The following is a 26,830-nucleotide window of genomic DNA, read 5'->3' as shown; positions in this document are numbered from 1 at the left end:
AAATTATAGTAAGGACCAACAATTCTTTTATAATTAGATATAAGATGATCTTGATTTCCAAAGTTGAGATCTGCGCTTACTTTTGCTGAAAAAAGACAAATAACGAGCAGAATACGATTAAATAAGCTTGAACGCAAATTTATTCAACGTGAATTGCCTGCATAACATGTAACCTACCTTATTGACAAACATCGCTAGTTTTTGCCACTGTTTGAAGAGGTCACGGATAATCTACGCTTATCTGCATGTTATCTGCTTTTGTTGTGCTTACTATGGTCAATGCTTATTTCACAGAATTCATATTTCTGATCATTTTTTGTCTTTTTTGCGTTGATTTATTCGACCAGGACAGCATAACAACACAAGACAAATCAAACAAAAGGGCACACAGATCAGAAATAAGATTAAGAAAGTTATAGCTAGAAATAAAATCAGGTCTTTATCTTCATCATCATCAGTCGAGCTATCATTTCTATCAGACGCACCATCATTACTTCCACTTCCCGATGGATTAGACGGATTAGACGGATTTGACGGATTTGACGGGTTTTGCTGACCTAGTGCACGTGGGATTCCGTTTGGAAATGACTCATTTGTGTATCTTCCGGTTGTTGCGACAGCTCCACCGCTCATGTCTTGAAGCCACTTCCAAATTTCGTAGTTTTGCAGATTTATTGCAAAGAGGTCAGCACCAGCGTTGCGAACTATCATTCCTAAAAAAACGTTTCTCCTTGAGCGATTTTTCCCATTTATAGTTTCCAAGATTAGTGGGCTTAGAACGTAACAGTAAATACACCAAAATGGTGCATTTAATTTCGAGTGAAACGCCTACAATGGGAAAAAACCCAATATTTTCAAAATTCACTTCCCTTTTTTGTCCCAGTGAATCGAAACTTGATACATCTTGATAAGACATGCAAGATCTTGACAGCTAACCAAGAACTTGTGATACCAACATTTCATGGTAAATCTTGGTAAGATCTTATCAAGATAACCCAAAGAAAATATCTTGACAGCTCTTTACAAAATCGTGATGACGCTTTTTTATCATTTCAATTGCTGTTCGATGTATTTCGGCCAAAAGAAAAACAATAAATGACCAGTGAGTCAATGAGACGTACAGATAGTTCAACTGGTCATGGTATCAATTCAATTCAAACCAGATCAAATCGCGGAGCTTGGAAAAATAGAGGGCGGATCCAATGAAATTGAGAAACAAAAAAACGCAGTAAGGAACACCAAGCATGTGTCTGACTGAAAACAGTTTGAGCGCTTGCAAACGGCAATTTCAAAAAGGTCAATTGGGAGTAGAAACTAACCATCGAATCTAATTGCGCGATAAAACAGTTAAATAAAACCTTGATGAACTCCGACTGACTTGCATTGCATTGCTCATTCGGGCAAAACAACCAAAAAGAAAGCCATGAAGCAGTCCAGTACGATATCTAGAAAAAAAAGACGAAGCCGAAAATTTGACTTAAATGTATATTCGCTAAGTTTGAAATCAGTGATAACATATCCACGGAAGATTTTATATCATTATTTTAAAATAAATTCGGGTTGAATGCCATAAATGGAATTTATGGAAACTTACTAAGCGTACAATGGGCATAAAAGAATTAGAACTTGGCTGTTAAATAGTCTAAAAGGCGTCCTGCGATTTGCAAAAATGTGCAAAAGTCTGCTCAAAAGCGAGAGATTCAACCAAGGAAACAGCCAGTCCCCCGAAAAAAACAGAAAATTAAACCCCGAAGAGACTGTCTCTTGACGAACACATCCCCGTTTTACACAATCAACATCAAAAACCAGACTGAAGACTAAATTATGGTAACTGCAGAACTTGTTTTTTTTCATGCTGCCCATCACTTGGCAACCACTCAAAAACTCCTGAAAATTGATGTTTAACTTTGATCTCAAAAATCGCAGAAACAAGTTGCGTCTACCGCAACTAATTGATTGAAATGAAACGTTGATAAATTGAACCCTTTTCTAAACAAGCCTTCTGGACCGACATGTAAACGATTAACTACATCAATTTTTATTTCTCTCCGTTACAAAAAACACAAACCTCTTTTTCCCCAAAAAACAATGGGCAACTGGGTCTCCCCTTTTCTCATAGGAAAAAATTTGTCACGACCAGCAAGAAAGATTATTGGGTTATAATCTCGGCTATTCTATTTTCTGAAAGTAAATTCAACCATCTAAAAGAACGTTCTTGATCACTCTATGCATCAGAACACTGATGTACAACAATTTTAGCCATACACTTGTTGAAAGGGAAAGTTTGCAAAATTCTTGTCCTCTAAAAAATGTCGCAGACTTGTCCGACAAAAAACAGCCGCTTACGAAGAATTATTTTCTCATACAGAAAATATACATCTCATAGCCACCTGGTAACTTCGCTTCAAAAATGCCACTAACATTCAAGACCTGGAAAGAAATACAACAACTGACAGATTTAGTCTGGAGGTAACTGCAGAAAAAAAATAAATGCAAACTTTGACAAAAGAACAATATGTTTCAAACAGCATGCACCGGCCCTCAAAAAGATTACATTATTTGGGTACTGAAGGACTTAATTTAGCTCGCAAAATGGCTGTTAGATCGAGTGGTTGGAACTTCCACTGGAAAAGATGAAACAATACGAGTTGCCAAAGTAAAAGCAACGTACGGAACATACGTCTGTCCGGTAACCGGTATTGCTTGCGATATGGCTGATGAGCCGCTTTTTCCTTTTTTTCTTGCAACGATTCAGGCAACCAGAACTACCTTTTTCTCTGCTTCTTATTTTCTATTCTGTCTTCTTTATGACATTGGAATATAATGCTCATCAATTGGCAACAGTTAAAAAAGTAATAGAAACTGATGTTTGACTTGGATCCCAAAAACTGCAGAATCACGTTGCGTCTGCCCACAACTAATTGATTGAAACGAAACGTTGATTTTGGCACCACTTCAAATCAGCTACAAAAGCCATCAGACAGCAAGAAATAAGCTTTGAAACTGAAAAAAAACTTAGAACTCGTCAAAACTCAAAAATGGTCAAAACTGAAAAATTTTTACAACTTGGGACCGAAAAATTGTACACACCCCGATTTTTGGAAGGGAAAACCTAAGGAAAATGAGGTTATGACACGCGGTTAGGGTAACCTCTGAGCTACTCATAGACCAAACCAACGTTATCGCATCAGACCCACAAGTGTGGCTATTAGCACTTATATGGTGCAAAAAGGGCATTTTTCGATATTTTGTCTTTGATTATTAAATTTCCTAAGTTGTTTTTTTTACGATATTTTAGGCAATCATTAAAGGCTAATACGGTACATTCAAGGTATTTAGAGCTCCGTAATAACGATCCGTGCTTATATCAGTAAAAGTAAATATTGCAGTAATTCCACATTTATTATGTAAACAATTACCTAAATTTTTTCTTGATTAACCAATCAGAAACAAATAGCAATGATGTTATAAATGATAAAAATTTGATTGTTTACTTTAACCCAGCTGTTTGAATAGTGAAACCATATTGTTTTCAGAAGCATTAGAAACTGTTATACAGAGCAGTCGGCTCTGAGAACCGATTAAAATTCGATTCTTCAGCAACTTTAGTCTTTTTTGCTAAGTTTTGCTAGATCTTAAGATGTTGCGGGTTTCAAGTTAGTTGGGCTTACTTGACGAGAAGTTAGCAACATTACAGTTAGCAACAAGTTTCAGTCCTTCAATACCTCCGAGAAACTAATTGTTTCGACGAGATTATTAGTGAATCGAACCCTGTGAAGAACCGGGCTGGCGTAAAACTCGAGAACCAGGCTGTGATATATCGGTTCCGCTGAGATTCGTGAGCAGCCGCAACAGTTGATAAATCAACGCCTTTTCCTAACAAGTTCTCTATATCAACGTTTAAACGATTAAATGCACTTTGTTTGGAATCAATATTTTTTCTTGATGAGCCCAAAAACCACGTAAATTATTGATTACTGCTACTTCAAGGGTTAAAAGACGGAATACCATCAGTTGGCAAAACAAGTTAGTCTTGCACCTCCAGTACTCAAGTAGGTCTCTTGTATTAGAATTTCAATATGATCAGCTGTGATGTATTTCACAGTAAATATCCATGCTTTTCATGATTTTTGGAATAGGGTCTCCTGTATATTTTCAACAAAAAGAACAGGGAAATACTTTTTGAGTCATTGGTGAGAAAAAATAACTCATTTTATTCGGATAAATCCTGCTTAAGTAACTTTTTGCTGGATGCACCAATCAACAATTCTGCAATTATCTTTTTGGTACGTCCTCTTGGTTATCATTACACCGTAGACACCATACCAAATTTGTCCAAAAAACCTTAAAATTAATGTGAAATTCTTTGAAAAAAATTAATGTGAAGATCGTTTTTATTATTGCTGTACCTGTTATACATCGGGTTTCAGTTCGATTCGGGTGTTGATAAATTCTCACAACAGGAGCTCCTTCCGCATCGGTTGACTTTATTTTGGTAGAAATGTCATTGAGCAAACACATCAATCTTGGTCGAGTGTAATAACAGTTATGAGTCAAGGGCAACCTCATTTTTCGGTAATTAAAAGAACCGTAAAACAAGGGATAGTCGTATGCTTCGTAAATGTATTTCGCGCCCTGTTTTGTGGATCAATTCAATCATTGCTAGGTTAAAAAATGAATGCTGTAATAATTTAATCTTCTAAAATTTGCACAAAAAGATCTTCATTCTTACCTTTCGTACAAGATCTAACGAGATTCGCATTTTCTCATTAACAAGATTCGCCTATATTTGTTTTTTTTTCAAGGCTATTGGTAGATTAGCTTTTTTTCAGGATTATTACAAGATCTTACAACATTAACGTTTGTTTTGGCGCTCTGGTGCTGATAGCATCCAACCCATATGGACCTCAAATCAGTTAAAAAAGTAATTGACATTTTTTTCCAACAAGATTTTCTAAAAAGTATGACTGAGTGTTCAAGTTTATTTTTCTGCAGGCCTGTTCGATATTTTAATATCTTTAGCAACATATTTTTTCAAAACAAATTTTCATTCTTTCAACTGCTTTCGTTTTATCCCCGGTTCAATTCGACTTGTTTTTGACCTGCTAAAAATATCCATATATTATAGCGTTTTTATTGTTTCAAAAACTTGCTCACTCAGCAGTAACAGTGAATGTGGTCTTTCGAAATTAAAGGCTTTTTTCAAGCTTCAGTGAATTGTTAGACATGGTATTTTTGTAATTGCATAGGTTTTTCATTTTTATTAATCAAGATATTTCAGATTTTTAAAAACTTTTCAAAGGACAACTTAACTAAATAGAATAAATACTTTCTGTCTGAGTTTTAGAAGACGTTCTTCATCTTTTCTTTATGAAAACAGGATTTTATCTTACGTTGAAACAAAACAAAATAGTCATTTTAGCATTATAGGGAAAAGTTTGCCTTCTTTCAAGTTCTTGCTGACTAGTTAAGGAAAAACATTCTGTTACCACCATTTAAAACATTTTCTGGTTTGAAATTGTAGGTGAAATCGTTTACCAGCCTTTAACCAATGTCGCGTCACTAAAACTTTGCCAGTTTTTGTGTTAAAAAACTAGTTAAATAAATAGAAGATACAGTAATGTACATATAAAATTATGAGAACATTTCATAATCGCATTTTAGGCCATTTTTTACTAATGTAATGCCACAATTTAGTTAAGTAATTTAATGATTTTATAATTTTACATAATGGTATATTCTTAACTTTACATTGCCTCTTACCATTTGCTTTTTATTCTTATGTGTACCAGAGGAAATTAACAATGTTCTTTTTTTTGTATTCAAAGTCAATTTAGAGGCGTTGTTTTTAAAATTATAAGTGAGAAAAGTAAACATTTTGTCTGACTTCTTTCAATTCCTTTTACTAAAATTGAAGAAGATATATTACTGACTGTGATGGGAGAATTTTTAAACAGCTTGACTGATCAGATAAGTTTCAGTTGTGAAAATATCTTATTTTAAATCCTGATTACATAGAAGCGTAATCGGACTGAATAATCTGCTATTCTACGAGTGATGCAGAAATTCTAGTTGAAATTTTATGTTACTTCTTTCGTATTTTAAGGTTATAGTTATATCCCAGTCTTAATTAATTATTACTTTTGTAAGATTTTGAGCGAAGAAATGGGTTGAAAATTTATCTGTGACCTTCTATCCAGAACAGTATTTTAGTCATTTCTTTTTCATTTGATGGTTGGGAATTTGGCCAAAGATTTAGAGTATAACAATTTCTGTCTCATCGAGAAATGTTCATTTATTTATAACAAAATGTTTTCTCTTAAAATTGGTTCAATTATTACTAAGATGTCAGAGTTGAGAGAGAAATCTTTCTTCACCAAAGATTTTATGAAGAATTTGTCAGAAACATTTTCAAAAACATAATGATGACTGGTTTTAAGAATTTTTCATTTAATTCATTCAATTCAATTCATCAAAAAATTGCTTAATTTGAACATTCAAAAACAGTTCTGAAAAATGAATGAAGTTTCTCATCGGCAAACGGATTGTTTAGGGCGTATAAGACAAAAATTAATAAAACTGGTCAAAACTTAACGTTCTATTAGCAAGCCTCACATCATGTCCGAAGGGCGCTGCCATTTGCCCCTCAAATGAGAGACACTTCTTTTTATCACCTGAACCATTCCTGACTTGATAATTTTTCTCCTCGATATAAACATTTTTTTTTTTCAAAATTCAGAATTGCAAAAAATAGGAGCGAAAATTATTGGAACTGACTGAATACAAAAAGTTCTTGAGAAAAACCGCTGATATAATTCTCAGTGGAAGAAAATATTGCAGTCGGAATTATATGACTGCTAAGCAAGAGCTCAGAATCAAGTTGCTGGAGTTTTTTTTGTAAGAAAAGAGGTAGAAAAGAAAAGACTAGAGTTTCGTCAATTTTGCTAAAAATTGTAAAAAAATTGTTAACAATAGAACTGTTGATTTTATTTTTAGAGACAAAAAAAGTATTGTTGAAATTTCTATTTGAATTTTCTGGCTAAAACTTTTTCTAAATAATTCTAAATTCAGCCTTTTTCATCAAAAATGGCCCGAAATAAGCTTCTTTTGTCCACTTCGATTAAATTTGCCGGAAGTACACAACCAAAAACCAAAAACACAATCTTTGTAAACTGCAAGGGGAGCTAATTTTACTTCCACTTCCGTTCAGAGTAGTCTGGAGTCAAAGTTTTGCCGTTTTTTTCTAACTTTACTATATGAATATCAAAAACGCAGTATTTATATCTGACCTTATAACTAACAAATTTACAAGATCTATAACATTCGAAACAATTGATTGTTCTTTTTGAACAAACATCAGTAGCAAGGTTCTTTTGGTCCAATCTTGGACTGTTACAATCCAAAGTTATTTCGAATTGCGATAAGTCGGTCTTTTAAAAAATTCGAGCTTTTTCTTGTTATTTAATGAACAGAACAATTCAAATCAAAACTCAAGGTTGATAGGTCCTAATAACTTCCTCAAAAGTTCCGAACTAATGTATCTATTTTCTTTACTCGAAAGATTATGATCGTACTGACTTTTAAAAACTTTGCTTTTAAATAAACACTGGCTTATTGAACTTCGCCACTATTTTTCTCTTATTTTCGTCAACTTGTAGCTTAGTGTCAGCAAAAAAAGAACTTTTCTTCTTCCTCTTCTTTTTACCGTATTAAAAGTTTATCTTAAGTTATGGTTTTCTTGCTCTGATTCTACTAGATTCCACAATTTTATTTGGTTTTTAGATATTTATCTTTTGGCCCACTTTTCACGCATTTCCTCGTTTTGGCCGTTTATCACATTATTGACAGTTCACATTTTACATTGTTGGCGCTCAAAACAAAACACAATTGATCATACAAAAGTCTTGATAGGCAAAGTTTGTGGTCTTAACTGCTTCGACACCCCTTTCTCGAAAAAATTAATTGATTTCTCTTACAACTGGCTTTAACTATCACTTCTAGTTTCTCTTTTAAGTTGCATGAAATTATCTGGGCAATGAAGGGTCTCATTGACTTTCAATGGAGGAATAAACGACCCTTTAGTCTGCTTTGACCAGATAGCTGATGGCTTTCATGAATTTGAATACAATTGTTGTAAAAAATAAAAAAATATATTTTTGTTTAACTTCGCATTTTTGTTCCTTTTGTCTATTTATTATCTATTGTCCTTCTTTACGGGTCACATATGACATTATTGTTGTCTAGGAATGGTTCAAGTTAACAGAATCTAATAATTTTTAATGAATTTGCTATGAGTTTACTGGCTTCGACACGGGTTTTTTCGCACAAAAGTAACCTGTTTTTTGATTTTTGTCTCTTTTTAAAGTTATTTTTGTAAACGTGAGACATATTCTGATTATTCACAGTTCACAAGCGCTTCCTTTGGACAAATACGAACCTATTTAAGTATTCATTTTGTTGCTAATGGCTTACATGACTTTGAAAAAAAATTGTTTAAAAAAACAAAACTTTTAATTAATGTTGCCGTTTTTCTTTTTTTTTTGGTCTACTTGTTAACTATTGTCATTAATGAGAAGGCCTATGTCACATTTTTGGCGTTTAAGGAAGGCTAAATTTCACATTTTTTGAGGGGCCAAATTTGGCTTTACGGCTTCGACAGCGCTTTCTCGCAAGTTTTAATTGTTTTTTTGTTGTCTCTATTTGTTGTTATTTTTGTAACCGCATAAAAATTTGATTGATGACAGGTCTTAATGCCCTGACGTAGAAGCGTATGTGATTATAAACCTGTTGGATGTTTTCAATTGCTATCTATTGGTTTTCTTTACTTTGCAATTTGTTGTTTAGAGCCAATTTTTTTAATCTTTGCCGTTTTTTTGTTCTTTTTTGTCTAATTGTTACCGAGTTTTATTATAAGGTGGTCCAACATCTTTTCTAGTGAAGGATATTTTGCTTAGTTTCAGTTTTATCCGACGCTTTTTTGAACTTGCTAGTAAGCCTTTTTTAAAAATGGACATGAAGTTTTGGATGTAATTAAGGATTGTTGTTATTGTTGATTTTGTTGTTCGTCTTGACTTCTTGCTTTCTTAATGATTACTGATCTCATCAATCTAGTGCGGTGCTTTTTACTCCACTGATTTATTTGCGTTGGGGGCGATCTTTGTTCATACACATTTTTTTTGAAAAATACTTGAAATTTTGGGGGTTTTCTATCTGTTGCTCTTTTGGTAGAAATTTATGCCAAACATGTGGATGAGCAGGGTCGGAACTTTATGTGCAAACGCACTTAACCGAGCCTCTTGGTTGCGTTTACAGCATTAACTGCTAGATCTCTTTGCCTTGGAGAATATTTCTCTTCATCGGTATTCATTGCAAATGAATACGGGCAAAATTGAAATACATTTCTCTCTAAAATCTCGACCCTGGAAAATCTAAAATTTTTTGCTTATTGCACTAGGCATCAGCACATTCTTAGACCCGTGTTAGACTCCTCAAGAATTTTTTACCCATGTCTTTGAGAAGCATATTCAAAATATAAACTTATATACATTAGTATATAAAGAATGCTACTCAGAAAAAGCGAGCAAAAAATTTTGCGCTTCTGTATAAGTTTTGTAATGTTGGAACTATTTGTGGACTGATTTGAGAATGAAAGAAGTTGAATTGATCCTTCTGGAAATCGGAGCAAACTGGTATCTCCACATGTTTACAAGAGTCTGGTAGGGGGTAAGTGAACTTGACAAGTGTGATGTCATTGTCTCTGTGTTTGGGTTTGGGCATTTTGGGTGAAAAAGGAATGTGCTTGCCAGGCATTCCGTACGATGTAATTGGACTGACGCAGTAGTACCTGGTAGATGTATTATTTGTACCTAAAGAAGAGAGAAAATATAATATTCTGACAATTTAAAAATAAAAGTCAACCAAATTGACGGACCAAAAAGTGACATGAACCATCAAAGTGTAGCACAGAAACAGATAAAGTACAAAGTAATAAAATGTACTAAATTTATAGAACTTATTTTGTCGAACTTAAAATTCACCAGAGTAAAGTAAAAATTTTCAAACACGTCTAATTCGGGGGTATAATTATCATCTTCAATCTTAACGCGCTTTTTTTCTTAACTGACCAATGTGGGGAGAATAGAAACATACTTTTCATGTGTGGCAAAATGAAACGGACTGATAAAAATTTGATTAATTAAACTGATCTGATGTTTTAATAAAGTGATGTTTTCATGGTAACAAAGTTAATTGTTATTCAAGTTTCGATTGGAAAAAAACACCTGATTGTTTACGCTTGTTCAGAAAATAAATAGACTTGGAAAATGACTTGGAATTAACTGAGTAAACCCCCCTCGTCGTGAATACATTTTTCTGCCATCCCTATGTGACAGAAACGTTTTTCAACTGCAAAAACGTTTTTCAAATGTTCTAGAAAACTAAAACGTTTTTCAACTGCTGACGATTGGTAGGTCATCGCTGCATTTATGTCAAAATGCAATGAACCTGGTCGAACAAAATTGTGCCAAATTTTTTTTGAAAATTTTTCTGGTATTGAGCGCCCCTGAACCCATTAGAAAATGACCATCTATTTAATGTTCTAATTTACCTTGGACTCTGGCTCAGTATACCTAAATTGTATATTGTCTAAGCAATTTTTTCAGCTCACGTAGCCAATTTTGGTGCTTCCATTTTCCTCTTCATTTCCTCCCCGAGTGGTCGCTAATTTACACTTGTTTTACTGAAGGAAGGCTAATATATTTGATTGGGGGAAGAATTTGTTTTTGTTGTAACTATTTTGGTTGATTGATATTTTTATTCCAGAAAGTTGTAAATGGCGCCATTTGAAAAGCTCTGTAATACAAATTTTCTAATCTTTCATGGGGTATTTATTGTAGAAATTGGTTTTTCGATGGACTTTAAATAATATGGGCTTACTACGTTAGCGCAAAAACTTTCTGTGAATACTCTCTGAATAATTTGGGTTAGATAGATCTTCTTTTTAGGACTTCCGAGGGGTCTCAAGGGACTTCTCACACTATAGTTGTTAAATATTCTGGCAAGATTTTGGCAAGTTGTGCAATTTCTTGCTAGATGTGTTGCTTTGACGGATCAGTTTAGTGGTACACTAACAATATATGCAACAATTTTTTTTTACCAGAAGTTAAGATCAATTATATGTTTTTGCTAAAATTGTGATTTTTTGAGAGTTGGCGAAAATAGAGTTTCGAGTCAGCGATTATTATAACATAATCAAGATCAAATTTTTTCATTTATTTTTTGGAAAAATGTAACGCACTTTTGTTCTGAATTAAGGAGTATAATAATCCTGTGATACCTGTGTTATGTATCTACCGTTTAATTTCTTTAGTGCAGTAAAAGTTAATACGATGTATTTATTTAGTTCATTTTAATTTGCCCTTCACTTCTTGATAATCCCAATTTTATTCATTCTTCATCTTTTAATCATTACCTTATGTTTCCCGCCTCGTGATCAGAAATGTCTGATCACTTAATCAGGTTTTGTTTATAAATACCTAAATTAAACTTTTGATCTTCCAATTCAAATTCAGTTGCTTTTCTTTCTTTTTGATCTCGCATTCCAAGTTCAGCAAAAAAGCTTCGCAAAATCCAATCCGCAATTATTGCGCTCTCGCACATCAAAAGCATATCCAAAACATGTAAAGTACGACATGTCGCAGTCAGCAAATAAACGAACATCACTCGGAATTGACGCGTTCTGGGACAAACCAACACTCGATCCACCTCTAAGATGGGAGATAGGGAGAGTTTAACAAAGACTAGCGCTACTTGCAAAAGTAAACATCATACTCGATATTCCTCTTTGCCCCAAGCCCGAGATGGTCGATCTCCCCTTGGAACCAATCTACCGGGAGACAATTGTCGGTTCTTCTGACCAATCTGAGAGAGAACGAAATGCCCATAATGCACAACAAAAACTGAACTTGCAGAATAAATGCCAGAGGCTGATCGAATTCGGAATTATATGTGGGGACAAACCTTGGACACTCGCGGACCGAAAAACAGTTTATCTACTCTACTTGAGCAATGTTGTGGAAAGACGAAGGATCCTGAATTGCAAAAACCCACACATAATGATTGACGCGCTCCGGACAGCTGATTTCTGGAATATAGTTGAGGATGCATTTATACGACCGCCAAATTTTGCTTTCGATCGTCACGTCTTTCTTTTCACGAAGCAACTTTAAGGCGAAACTGTTGAACATTTCTACGGGAAACTCTAAGAATTGGCTGAAAACTGTAACTTTGAGAACAAGGAGGAAACCCTGATACTTGACAAGTTCATCACAACTTAAGTGATCCAGAAATTCAGAAGAAACTTTTTAAGCAGAAATTAGAGCCGAATCAAGCATTTGATCTGACAATAAACATGGAACTCGAATTGCGAAACCAACATCAAACTCAGCAACACAATAAGACCCTTATCCCGGCTAGCTTAAACGCGATTCACTATCCCCCTAGCTCCCGATCATCAAATTGGTCGCTTTCTGACAATTTCCACAAACAAGGCAATCAACCACCTCTCTTTTATTCAAACTGCGCTGAAAACTGGTTCCAAACTACAGAGATAATTACGTCGCAAGGGGCAATACACACAATAAGTGCGGTTTGTTCGACCACTTTGCTAAAAGTTGACGTAAACAAAAGAATCAAAAGTTGCAAAACCCAAAGAAAAATCAGTGAACACAGTGGACGAAGATCCACATCCTGAAGAGTCGGATCTGCAATCTTCAAAACTCTACGATTCTTACTATAGCAGCGGAGAGGACAATATGGTAGCGATAAATCAAAGTGATCTAGCGAAAAAAAGATTCACTGAATATGCCAATCAAAATCGGCAACATTTCGACTACTCTTATTGTCGATTCCGGGAGTGCATTTAGCGTTCTTAATCAATCACTCGCGTCGCGGGTAGTCAATAGTAGTTCGCATGCGTTCTGGGAACCTTTTTCAACGAGCCAATTTGAATCGAGGGCAAATACAAACTCCCGTATCGATTAAATACTGTTGGAATACCTAATCCACTACATTCGCGGTTGTTGCTGATTGTATGAAATCTTTAATCGGTCGTCATTTGTTCGACCAGTTAACGCTCGCATACAGGTAATCATGTCAATTCAATTTCACCACACTCTGAATTCAAAGATCCTGGAGCATCAAAATTTGGTAATCTAATATCTCGCATTGACGTTCCAAAAATCATGTTGCAAAATCTAAATTTCGCAAAAATTTTCAACCTAGACATCAAAAAGCGAGATGCAAGTCCATTAATTGACACGATAAAGTTAACAACGATTTCAAAAAATTGCTCGAAGAAAAATTTATAATAAAATTCTTTAATTATTAACTGATAAACACTTTATCTCCTTAATAGTAGTCAGTGTTAAAAAAGATCAGTCAATTAAATTTTCACTTGATTCAAAATATTAAATAACGCATTCCAAAAGAACAAATAACCGATGAACAACATTGATATGCTCATCGAATCCATATCTCAACAAATTAGAGATCCCTCATCAAAAAACACTACTTCTTTCTCTACTTTGGATTTGAAGTATCCATAAAGTCAATTAATTTTAGACCCAAATACCGCTAACCATTGTAACTTTAATATAATAAGCGGCAATATGATAGGCACATTCAGATTTCAATCTAGATTTTACGGTTTAACAGATATGGGGAAGCGCTAGAACAATTAACGGTAGATGGGTGAAAACGATTTCTTTTACATCTAGATTTTTAAATTCTTGCAACAAGAGATACAGTGTTAACGAACTAGAACTTTGTGGTGTAGTTTGATTCATTGATAATTTCAAAAACTACTCTTACGGAAAAATTCACAGTCATTACTGATCATAGAGCACTCCTTTTAATATTGAAAAAAACATCGTTCTAACAAATCAAACAATATTAGTTTTACTTGTTGTGTGGATAAACTTTTACCATTTCAATTCAATATTGAGCATATGCCAGTGACGAAAATGGGATTAGTGGACTATGTCTTACGACATCCTAACCAAAAAGCTGAAAAGGTCTGCGCTCATGCTGAGGAATTTATTGTTGCTAATCTTGACACTATTTCCGCTTCTATCTGCCAATTCCCTAAATATAAAATCCAGTCAATTGGCACCTCATTTACGCAAGTTACTAAAATTACATGTTACCGCACCGCAAATCACACCTAATAGTGAACCTGTCATAAAGTCAATAAAATAAATTAGCTCAATTGCCACTCGCCCTCACACGCATTAATTTTATTTATGTCCCGCACCCCAACATAAATTCACTGATACAAACTAAAATTCAAACAATTATGAAAATGCATACCCCAAGTCGCAAATACCAATTAACACTTCCTTCGCTCAGCGAAATACACCTCAATTGAAGCATTCTTTCCTATATCGGAATGAAGAGTATTCCGCGAGGCGCGATACTCATTCCTCAGAGCCTAATTTCCTCGCCAATTAAAAGACATTCTAAAAATATTTTCAAAAATCACAACCCAAAAATAAATTCAGTGCCTCCCCTTAAATTCACCCGAAATATCTGATTTTAACTCCATCACAATAAAAAAAACCACAATGCCTTCTAAGTAGCGAATCACCCGAGTACGATTTAATTGCTGCTCCCGCCCAAAGAATCCACCCTCGACTTCCCCTGCTTCGTCTATTGAAGCATTCTTTCAATTGAAGCATTCTTTCCTATATCGGAATGAAGAGTATTCCGCGATGCGCGATACTCATTCCTCAGAGCCTAATTTCCCCGCCAATTAAAAGACATTGTAAAAATATTTTCAAAAATCACAACCCAAAAATAAATTCAGTGCTTCCCCTTAAATTCACCCGAAATATCTGATTTTAACTCCATCACAATAAACAAAACCACAATGCCTTCTAAGTAGCGAATCACCCTAGTACGATTTAATTGCTGCTCCCGCCCAAAGAATCCACCCTCGACTTCCCCTGCTTCGTCTATCACAGCGAAGTTCCCTCAAACACCAACTACCCCAATTTACCATGTAGCATTATCCGTCGTAAGCACCCCTCTGTCAGCTAGCCCTACATAATTGGGAAAATATTCAGGAAATCTCAATTAGCCTCCTTAACTAGCAAGAACGCGGTGCTTATAGAGGTACGCAATTGCATTTTAAACAAAAATGAAATGCGACAAAATAAGTTAAATCCATATCTTCATTCATGCTGGCGGGATTTGCACGTCCGCTCTGAATGCATCTGTATAGACAAAAATGTAGCAATCCCTAACGTCCTGCGTGCGCAAAACAATCATTCATGACCTTCACGCGAGCCAACCTTACGTCTGTAATTCCCGCTAAGCAAATTTAACCTCATATACCATGTGTTGAAGCGAATCAGGAAAAAAAATGATTTAGGAGGATCAATTTTTGATGAAAAGTTGAATGAAAATGAAATATATTTCTTAGCTGCAGTAGATCGTTTCGCTAAATTCCCCACCGCATATATATATATATATATATATATATATATATATGAAAAAGCCAGTGGTCCTAATGTATTAAAATTTTTGGACATGAATTTTGAAAATCACGGAATTCCACGTTCTCTTCGTTTGGATCAAGCAAAATTCCTTGTCGGGCGTCAAGTATAGACCTTTTGCAATAGAAATTAAATTGAAATTATTGAAGCTCCTGCTAACAATCATCGTACTATTGGTTCGGTAGAGAGACTAATTCAAACGGTTAAGAAAACTTGCATGTATCAAAGAAGAGAAGTCGGCTAATAATTCATCCAACATAAAGCATGCAATAGAGATAATTATGCATCAATTACGGATGTGTAAACAAAAACAGCAAAGATTTTTCTCTTCGAAGCACATTTTGGTAGAAAACCAAATACCCGGCTAAGCGAAATCTCTTCCAAACCTAAATTATCGAACCTCTCTCACGAGAGCATCATACACAACAATTTAGATGAGGACACAGTTACCCCTGAAGACTTTCTTCCAGACGACAAACAGATCAACGGGTACAGAAGTAACATTGAGGTAGAAAGTGGGATCATTCGGGCCATGAAAGATGCCAATGAACGAAAGAGGCAAAATACAGATGGAGAGACAAGAGTTTTTAGATTTGGACCATGCAGGCCAATCCAACTCACCGGAAGAGCGGTCCAAGTTAAATTGGCTCACAAAATCCACGGAAAGCAGCGGTCCAAGAAAGACGTCGAGAGACTCTACGAGGTTTTAGCCCAAAGATCAAACATACTAAAAGTGGGCCTTACCACGTCCACCATCAAGGAACATGGCAAAACCGTTCTGACAGTAAGAAATAGCAATATTACCATGTTTGGCATTCTACAAGAACAGCAAATTCCGTTAAAAGTACATGCTGACCGCCGTGGGCCTCAAAATTGTAAAAAGCACATAGAGGAACGCATTCAGAGCCACATTAAAGAATTCACGAGGAGGATCAAGAGCGAAAAGAAGATAAAACATCAGATACGAGATTCTTCTTCTCGTTCAAATATTGCAGGAGCGATGCGAGGACGAATCTCAAAATTACCCAATTCTCCCGCACATTGAAATCAACTAAACAACTAATCAAAAAAGCCGACTCGCAAAACGAATTGATTATACAACATTCTTCGGCATCAACATCCGCCCTACAGCAAGTTGTACCTGCGGCCAACACTACGATACAGAATAAAAGCACCTCTGATAGGATCTGTCGTAGTCCTTTGTACTATGGCTTTGAACGTTTTTTATCGGAGTTCATGATAAGAGCACTCCCTAATCAATTGCGCAGTGCAGGTGATGTCGAAAATTATCAGCCCACAGAGTTTTGTGTGGTCGAAACGGTACAGACCGCTCCCGATCAACTTCCAGATGAATATAATATTTCTCCAGTAAATGGAGATGTGTCGCCACCCGACCCGCGAGTTTGACTTTTGTAGATCAAGAGAACCCGAAATCGAAAAAGATGTCAGGTCTATAACTGTATTTGTTGCTGAGAATCAGGAGAGCTATGATTGAACTTATATTTAACAAAAACATTTGAACTCATGACCTCATACTTTCTCGTATTATATTTTTATTGTTAGTTATGATAACCAGTACATATATTGTAACTATCTTTTTAACCTGGGACCAATTGCTAATTTGTAAATATTGTTAATTTTATTTTACACAAAAAATTGTCTTATTCGTACACTTTTTCTTTTCCACATCTAGGGTTATGTGATACTTGAGTTATGTATCTACCGTTTAGTTTATGCAGGGCAGTAAAAGATATTACGATGTCTTTATTTAGTTCATTTTAGCTTGCCCCGTGTAATTGACTGCCCCTATTTAATCTATTTCACATTTTTTGTTTCAAGTTTTTTTTATTCATTCATCTTATCTTCCCCCCTCGTGATCAGACTTGTCTGATCACTTGTCTGATCACTTGATCACCTTTGTTTATAAGTACTTAGATTATAATTTTTATTTTCCAATTCAAATTCAGTTGCGTCTCTGTCTTCTGGATCTCCCATTGCGAGTTCAGCAGAAAAGTTAAGTTGCGATTTTGCTTAGCGAAATGCAATTCAAAAAAATACGCTCTCGCACGGCAAAATTAAATACAAACAAAGTTGAAAACAACAAATCCACTAGGATAATTTGTATCTTTCATGATTCATGAGCCATTCTACATTGGTTTATAGAAATAATCTAAAAAAGATGTAACATTAATTGTTCATAAGAACTTTAAGTTTAACATTCAACAGAACTTGAAGGAAAATGCGCAATCATAAGCTGTTCCACAGGCAAAAGTAAATTTTAAAAAGATGAGCTGAATGAAATTGTTGACAGCCACAGAAGAGCGCTTTATAGAGTTGCTGTTACGGCTGATATTACCCGAAAATAGAGATACCTTTACACGCATTCTGGTTCGATCAGAACATAAAAGGTGCTTGCAAGTTATTTGAATTTTTTTCGCGTAGTTGAAAAACTAACTTTAGTTTTTTGAACACAAAATTCAAACAACTTGATTTCCATCGCTTAAGCATCCGCTCTGCTAACAACGCTTGCACTTGACGGCATTCACAAATTGTATTACAAAATTACATAACTGATATTTGCAATTAAAGAGAGAGTTTATTATTAACCTAAAATTTATCATGTAAAAAAGAATACTTAAACACTAAGGGAAGGATTGCAACAATTTAACTTTTTCAATATATTGTGATAAACGGGAGGTCATCAAAACTTACGCAAAGCAAAATTGACATAGTTTTTGACATTTAAATGGCATTTAAAATAAGAAAAACGCCGATTTGTTGGTTATATAGCAAAAATGTAGCATATAAATTTCACCAAACTTATGTAAAATTTAAGATTTATCCACCTATGAAAAGCTAACAAAAGCTGAGCCTTGGTGGTCGCATTTCGGAAACAAATTAACACAGTGATACGAACTGATTAGCTAATACTTTGGCAAAACTAGGTTTAATTAATTATAAAAAAAATGTAGCAAAGTTTTGCGTTGGTCAACCAACTGTTGGAAACAATATTTGTTACCATGAGACAAAAACTACGGGGAATGAGAGCAATGTCATAGGGAAAAATACAAAAAATAAGCAGTGTACACACCAGTGACCTCATAAGTTTTTTACCATGGCTAAATATCAATTTTTTCTATCAGAATAGTTAGTTTTTCAAACGATTCTTCAAAACAAAATAATACTCATTTGATCTTGAGTGGCTAATAGATGAAGTTTCCAGAAAAATGCCTGATCAGTACACTAAAGATGACAAAAATAGAGAAGCTTATACGAAATTTATGAAACATCATTTTTTGTACGCAGCAAATTTTTATTTAGTTAAAAAACAACGGTTGAAGTCACTGTTCAGAGGAAATGGTTTCACAAAATGTCACTTGCATTAACCAGTTGCAGGTTTAACTAACGCTGACTTGAAAACCTTTTTGGCGGTTTTGGAAACTTCTTCACTCCATACTAACGCCAAATTAAACGGGTGCATAATTTTCACCACAGCTCACAACAGGTCTGGTGAACATTTGGTTCCTTATGTTTTTCCTTTTTTGCACATTTATTTCGTTTCTAAAAATTAGACAAGTTTTTGGAATTCCAACGATTCCCTACTGAAACTAGCACGTTGTCTTGATCTCTGAACAATTTCTCGAGAGAACTATACGAAATCTGTCTTAAGTAAAAAAAAAATTCTTTGTCGAAACCTTTTTACAAATTTTTCTTGTAAAATGTAACAAGTTATCCTCATATACATCAAAAATGGAGATCTACTGGAGAGTGATGACAACCTTCCTAGATAGTCTGCTTGCTATTTTGTTTTTAAGCAGCTCCCGGAAAGCCCATTTGAATTTGATAGCGGCGCCGACAAGATTTTTTCCATTAGCAGGGTTTAATATTTGTGCCTCACCTATTCTTGCAATGAATATTGAAAGTGCAACAATGTAAGCATCTATATCCAAGCTTTCAATCGGTTCCAGACAAACAGCTCTAACACTCAAGCGTGCGAGGAGACAAACGCTTTTTTTGACTGAGCGTCCGAAGATATTTACTTCTAACGGACCAAAATATTCTTCACCGGTTTTTGTAAACGAATGAATGTTATTCCTGATCCTGTCTATTAAAAAGTTCTAAACTGTAACCTTTTGCTACTGGTGAATACGCCACGTGTTGTACAGCTAAGTTTCACTACTCTCAATGAATTTAGCTCTCCAAAATTTCAAAGGTTTTTTTCTGGAGTTTTGAATGTTTCAAACTTACTCCATAATTCCTGATGGAAGATTTTGTTCTAGTAGTTCAGAAACAATTGGACAGCCTTTTTTTTCTAGGCAGAATAATTGGGTGTTCTGTCACATGGCAGGTGTAGTTTTCACAGTGGTCCTTTTGCTCTCACTTCTCTATTAGCATTGATGAAGGGAGCGGCGATAAATTTTTTACATTTTGGAGTCATTGTTTTCTTAGATTTAAGGTCATCTCTTTGCCTTAGATAAATTCCTTTTTGTGCAATTTTCTAATTCAATTGTTCAGCTTCTTCCCACTCTTAATGAATAGACTTCATATATATTTTCTCACAATCGGTAAAACTCGAGCAACTAATTGCCGGTTTTATTTATACTGTCTGAAAAAGTTCAAAATCGCTACTCAAAGTTAAACAATCATACTTTCTTCTTTTGGATTTTGAGTGTCAACTAAAAAGACTATCATTTTTAAAGCCGCTGTGAACTCTTGAACCAGTCACGGCCAGCTATGTCATCAAAACTGACACCTCTTCCGAAGTTGGCTGTACTTCTCTCACTGCGAGATGGTGCCATTCAGAGCTCAGGTGTGGATTGTTTCTGCCACTCAATTTGCAACAAAATTAGGTCTTCTCTCCTTGCTCGACATAATGCACTGTATAAAAGTTGTTGAATCATGACGCATGTATGTTTTGTTATTGAGCATTTCATCCCATTCATTATTCAGCAATTCATCCCTTTCCTTGTTAGAGCCGCCACTAGCTCAAGATCTAAGTTTTCACGACGCATTACTTTTACAATTCTAGCATTTTTAATGAAAGAAGATTTTAATTAAAACCGTTCCTTCTTTTTGACTTTTAATCCCCGTTGCAAGTTATGCTGTTTGACAAAATGCCTCTTATGGAGCACTTCCGGAAATTTCGATTCTTTCCAAACGTTTTCGCTGGACTTTTTGTACCATATGGAGACTTCCAACGTTTCCCTGGCTTTCGATTTGAGAGTTGGTTACTAGGTTTTTCAAAAATATTTAAAACAACCGGTAGCACTTTTTGTTGAAACCGGAAGCCTTCAGCATTGATTTTTAAACCTCTGCATACTTTGAATGTGTGGCTTCTGTTGTCATGAATTTCATCTTCATCTCCATCTAAAAGTCAGTTGCCACCTTGTTAGGTTCAAAACCACTTTTTGTTAGAAGAACCATCAATTCAATTTTGAGATCAACAGATTTTAAATCACCATGCAAAGTGACAGAAGATTCATCCACGTAGTATTTTTGGCATGCTCGGTTAATAACTTGCGTAAAACCTCAGCCTTGTCTGATTGATGCGCAATGTTTGCACGAGATGACACGACTTATCTCCACAAATATAATGTCTGTTGTTTAACTGATACATTAACGATTTGTTGTTCTGATCAAAGCAGAAAACAATAGATAATTTCGAATATAACGTTAACCTGAACAAACACTTCTTAAATGCACTCAAAGAGTATGTATTAAGCAGAATCTTGCAAACGTTCCCCTCAAAATGGCTGGCAAATCTGGACCCGCTAGAAAATTGTCATAGAATATTTCACTGCGGAAATTTACTGTCCGCGTTACAACCATGTCTTGATTGATTCTATTTTGTTGGTAATTGGCGGTCCGACTTAACACTGGATGATGTGGCACATGCCAAAATGTGTGATTAGATGTTGCTGCCAAATCTCAATTGGAAGCTTTTGAAACATATCTTATGTTAGGATCTCAGAGATTTGTTTCTGTAGATGTCAATGAAGGCCATTAGTTGACGTTGCAATCCACACTTTTGTCGCAATGCTGATAAAAAGCGGCTATTTAAGGTTTTGTGTTCATAATTGCATATTAAAGCATATTAAACTTAATAATTGCATATTAAAGCAACTTGAACTTAATAGTTGAATTCAAAATCTCAGCAGCTAGTTCGTCTTCTTTTGTTCTGTGATCGGCAAATGATAGCGTTCGTCTCTTTCTATATCCAAAACGTATTGCAATTTTCCGCTAAATTCACATCGTCATCGCAAGCAATACGCTACGCAGCACTGAGTCATAGCTAGTTAACTACTACCGGACTTGTATCTGGCAAAAAAGGTTCTAAATTGATGACACACGGATTGTTCTCACCACCATTTTCGTTTTCGATATTTCGAATCACTTTAGAGAGATTCTGGCTTAATGGGATCGTAAATTTCTAAAATTTAATCTACCTTGAAATCAACACGCCTCATTTACGGATAACATTCTCTTGTCCTGGACTTTGTAAAGGGTTGTTCCAATCTCTGAGTTTTTTCGATTGTGAATCCTTAGTAGCTCGTTTTTTTCCTGCATACAATTGGCACGCTTCATTGAAGCCTGAATCACTCTGCAGGCTGTAGTTTGAGTACCGTTAAATGTAGACACGTTTAGCGACTCTGATTTTCCACCAAATTTACTTGATTTAAATTTTTCTTAGAAAAATTAATTCCCAGAATAACTGAAAAGATCGCGTGTCACCACGAGCAAGAGTTTCTTCGAATCAACTTTCTTGTCTAAAGATTTTGACCAGCGCCATTTGCATTAATACCTGATACCATAAGCTGAGTTTATTGACATACGTCTATGCACAAAGTGTACTGGTCTCAATTTCTTTGTAGTGAAGAAATTTGTATTGGGTTTCCTCTCAGTCACCAGCGGCTAATTTTTGTTCTCTTTTAGTATTAAGTTTGTTGCCAGATCATCGTTAAGAAAACAAAAAAATAACCTCTTTTTCTCACAGTTTTTTGTCATTCATCTATTTGCATGTTCTTGGGATTTTTGCAGTGCCAGACTTGGTAGTTGTAGCTGATTTCAAAACATTCGATTTCGTTGAATTTTGTCGTCAATCGAAAAAAAAACAAACTAAATAGTCTTTAAGTATTCTTTATATTCCAGTTTTTTAACATTTTTCACCATATGTGCCTTGAATATCAAAATTGTGGAGCACCGTGAACCAAGCGCTAGTGACCATTCGCTTCTTCATGCATACGATCATTGAACTCCACCAATTTTGGTATTCGAGTTTTTTTTTGCTTGGGGGATCAGTATTTGTAGACCATTAACATTTCGTTTCTAATGACAAACTATGGAACACAATATTGAGGTTATTGGAAGAGAATACATCGTTCCAGGGGCCAAACAACTTTCGAGCGTTCCCAAACGAGAACTCTTTATCAGCAAACTCCAAGTATCATCAAAGTTGATAAATTGTAAATTCTAACCTCCGAAAAGTATACCGCCAAATATATGCAATGAGACCATACAATGACGCTGGCCAAACAATCTTTGCAGTATGTTTCTAGCCGGATCATATATCGCACCAGAGTAGCCGCTTTCATTGAAAGCTCGTTCAGTTTTTCCATCAAGCGGTGTTCCTGAAGCTTATTTTCTGGTCTCGACTGATACAGTGCTAACATGTGTAGTAGACAGAAACATTTCTCTCCACGACAATCCAATCGCCATCAATTTTGCAAAACTTCAATTCCGGCGAACTTTTATGATTTTAAGTAGAGTAGGGTCTTTTGATAGGGAAATATGTTGTGCAAAAAGTGTTTGTCTCTGCTTCACAAAGGTGTTCTGTGAAATCCCGTTTGGTACTCGACATGTTTTTCGACGTTTTCGCCGGAACAGTATTGTTATCAGTAATGGTTCAAATAGATATCTTTCCCGAAAAACGAAAATCAGGAATGGTTCACTTTCCGTAGAGGAAGTTTAAGTTTTGTTCTGTAATTTATGCGTCGCACAGTCTGTGGGCCTCACGTCCTGTGACAGTTGGTCTGACGGCTGTGACAGTTGTTCGGAGATGCCTTTGTCTGTGCCCAGCGCAGAATGTAAAACTGTGGGGAGACTAAAGTCCGACATTTAGGGCCGTAAAGAAGGTTCTGTTTGAATCAGGATCAATTAGTTGTTCTATATATACGGGAACAAGTTCTCTAGTCAGAGGAATATATTCAGTGAAGATTTTTGTTACAGTTTTTGATGATTACTTATATGGGGGTATCCATTTTTAACTTGTTCAAGGACTTGAGTCAAGTTTTCATGCGCTTGACTTGACAGCCTTCACTATGGCGTTTTCCTTTCTTTTTTCAATTCTTGGCCGTTTCCTGTAGTCAATGCACTTCTCGTTACTTCAAAGCAGCCAGATCTACCATATTTAGCCTCAACTCTGTTAAAAATAACTAACTTATTACCTTCTTTAAAGTTTGCGTCCATTTCATTTCTAAGACGAGTGGGACCATAGTTCACTTTCAAAATTCGGAGCAACTCCTTGCTTTTCATTTTGAGCGGCTCATTCCATTGCTTAACCAAACACTGCCCGAAGAACTTACCCAAAGACTGCTATGATACCTGACTGCCACGGTTGAACGGTATAATGAAGCCTTCTTTAGAGAAAACTTGAAAATGAAGGCATTTTGTTCCTGTTATTTTCTGCATTTTTGTTCAATTTCTATGAATATTGTGGGAATAATTCTATACAATTACTAGCTTCGCAACTGTTGACCATAATAATGTTGGTGCTAATATATCATTAATATTAGTGCAAGGAAACAAACTGATTTAGTTAAATCATGGCCAAATCTAGGTGTAGTTAGAAAACGCAAAAATGGGCAGTTCAAAATCAAAGTTCCAAATATATGCAAAGAGACCATACAATGACGCTGGCCAAACACTTCTTGCAGTTTGTTTCTAGCTTGATCATACATCGCACCAGAGTAGCCACTTTCATTGAAAAATCCTTTAGTTTTTCCATCAAGCGGTGTTTCTGAAGCTTATTTTCTGGTCTCGACTGATACAGTGCTAACATGTGTATTAGACAGGAACATTTTTTCCCACGCCAATCCAATCGCCATCAATTTTGCAAAACTTCAGTTCTGGCGAACTTCTATGATTTTAAGTAGAGTAGGGTCTTTTGATAGGGAAATCTGTTGTGCAAAAATTTATGTCTCTGCTTCACAAAGGTGTTCTGTGAAATCCCGTTTGATACTCGAAATATTTTTCGACGTTTTTGCCGGAACAGTATTGTTATCAGTAATGGTTCAAATAGATATCTTTCCCGAAAAACGAAAATCAGGAATGGTTCACTTTCCGTAGAGGAAGTTTAAGGTTTGTTCTGTAATTTGTGCGTCGCACAGTCTGTGGGCCTCACGTCCTGTGACAGTTGGTCTGACGGCTGTGACAGTTGTTCGGTGATGCCTTTGTCTGTCCCCAGCGCAGAATGTAAACCTGGGGGGAGACTCAAGTCCGACATTTAGGGCCGTAAAGAAGGTTCTGTTTGAATCAGGATCACCAATTACTTGTTCTTTATATACGGGAACAAGTTCTCTAGTCAAAGGAATATATTCAGTAAAGGTTTTGGTTACAGTTTTTGATGATTACTGATTTTGGGGGTAACCGTTTTTAACTTGTTCAAGGACTTGAGTCAAGTTTTCATGCGCTTGACTTGACAGCCTTCACTATGGCGTTTTCCTTTCTTTTTTCAATTCTTGGCTGTTTTCTGTAGTCAATGCACTTCTCGTTACTTCAAAGCAGCCAGATCTACCATAATTAGCCTCAACTCTGTTAAAAATAACTAATTTATCACCTTCTTCAAAGTTTGCGTCCATTTCAATTCTAAGACGAGTGGGACCATAGTTCACTTTCGAAATTCGGAGCAACTCCTTGCTTTTCATTTTGAGTGGGTCATTCCATGGCTTAACCAAACACTGCCCGAAGAACTTACCCAAAGACTGCTATGATACCTGACTGCCACGGTTGAACGGTATAATGAAGCCTTCTTTAGAGAAAACTTGAAAATGAAGGCATTTTGTTCCTGTTATTTTCTGCATTTTTGTTCAATTTCTATGAATATTGTGGGAATAATTCTAAACAATTACTAGCTTCGCAAATGTCGACCATGTTAATGTTGGTGCTAATATATCAATAATATTAGCGCAATGAAACAAATTGATTTAGTTAAACCATCGCCAAATCTAGGTGTAGTTAGAAAAAGCAAAAATGGGCAGTTAATAATCAACTCAAATCATTTTCAACAGAAAGGGCGTGAAGACTAGTATCAGTGAATGGCAGATCGAGTGAAAATTTCTAATTGAATCCTCATTTGGGGCTCCTAAAATTAACTCCCTATGAGCTAGAGCTTTTTAAAAACGCATTTTTTCAATGTTAACCGACTATTAGGAAGAAGAGTTGTAACCTTGAGATGAGAAATACTCTCTCCCAAGTTGTGTACTTGCTAATTGTTCACTTTTTTGTATCTTCCAATCGCTTTCATTTTCATAGCAGCAATTTTGAATAGCTTTTGGAGCGCTACTTACTCAGTTAAAATTTAGCAAGCGTACCCACCTGGCTAATCAGTTACGTTACAAGAATTAAGGTGTTCCACGCCTATTAAGACATGGGACAGTTCATTTTTTTTGGGGGGGGGGGGGGGGGGGGGAGGCGGTGAGGAAGCATTTCTCTCGAGTTCTAATGGCAGTTTTTGGTAGTAATTGTTTCTGCGGAATTATATTGAGTTTGGCACTAACATCTCTCTTCTTTCCACATTCAATGACGGAATTTAAAAGTGGAACATGCTCGATTTAAAATGTAAACTAGAATTGGACTAAAGTGGAATTCCACGTTGTCCACTCTTTCATTCCTATCCCTAATTCATAACTCTGGAAAATCGTGTTGAATATTATCCCCAATTTTTTATAGTGGAATCGGGTAAAATCCTTGAAATTCTGGCTTACCTTTGATCATGGCACAGGAGTGAGTTGTGAGTGCATAATTTCTGTTCAGAATCGTAGCTGCACAGTGAAATTTGGAGGAAGACCTTTTCATCACCCCCGCAATTGTGTCTAGGGGATCTATTTGGTCATCAGTGAGGGGCACCGGACACCGACATACACCCCAAAGAGTTATAAAAATAAAACTACCCTCAATTAACATCTCGAAGGCTCACAAACAAACAAAATATAAACAAAAAAATGAAATGTTATAACAGAAAAACTATAATGCCTTATTCGCCACTACAAATGACAACA

At 35.6% G+C, this 26,830-nt stretch overlaps 1 protein-coding gene across 1 annotated transcript; it reads right to left on the bottom strand.

The window, feature by feature from the left end:
• Positions 1 to 199: 199 nt before the first annotated feature.
• LOC142348640 (uncharacterized) lies at positions 200 to 26,830 on the bottom strand. Its single transcript, XM_075400055.1, has 4 exons — positions 26,537 to 26,830; positions 9,669 to 9,866; positions 4,410 to 4,637; positions 200 to 713 (listed from the first exon to the last, which is right to left on the bottom strand). Exons 1-4 carry the CDS (start codon positions 26,733 to 26,735, stop codon positions 310 to 312), a joined length of 1,029 nt encoding a protein of 342 aa, XP_075256170.1. The 5' UTR covers positions 26,736 to 26,830; the 3' UTR covers positions 200 to 309.

This window comes from Convolutriloba macropyga, chromosome 10 (assembly GCF_964194025.1).
Source record: "Convolutriloba macropyga chromosome 10, txConMacr16.3, whole genome shotgun sequence".
Lineage (NCBI taxonomy): Eukaryota > Metazoa > Xenacoelomorpha > Acoela > Convolutidae > Convolutriloba > Convolutriloba macropyga.
The sequence above is the reverse complement of the archived record's forward strand: the minus strand, read 5'-3'. Positions and strand labels throughout refer to the sequence as shown.

Bases quoted from the DNA above. Each gene is read 5' to 3' on its own strand.
- LOC142348640 (XM_075400055.1), bottom strand. From the start codon at position 26,735: ATGTTAATTGAGGGTAGTTTTATTTTTATAACTCTTTGGGGTGTATGT. The intron at 9,867-26,536 runs GTAAGCCAGAAT...TCTCTTCTTTAG, and splicing joins CTCCTGTGCCATGATCAAAG to GTACAAATAATACATCTACC. The intron at 4,638-9,668 runs AGGATCAATTCA...GATCCACAAAAC, and splicing joins AGTTTGCTCCGATTTCCAGA to AGGGCGCGAAATACATTTAC.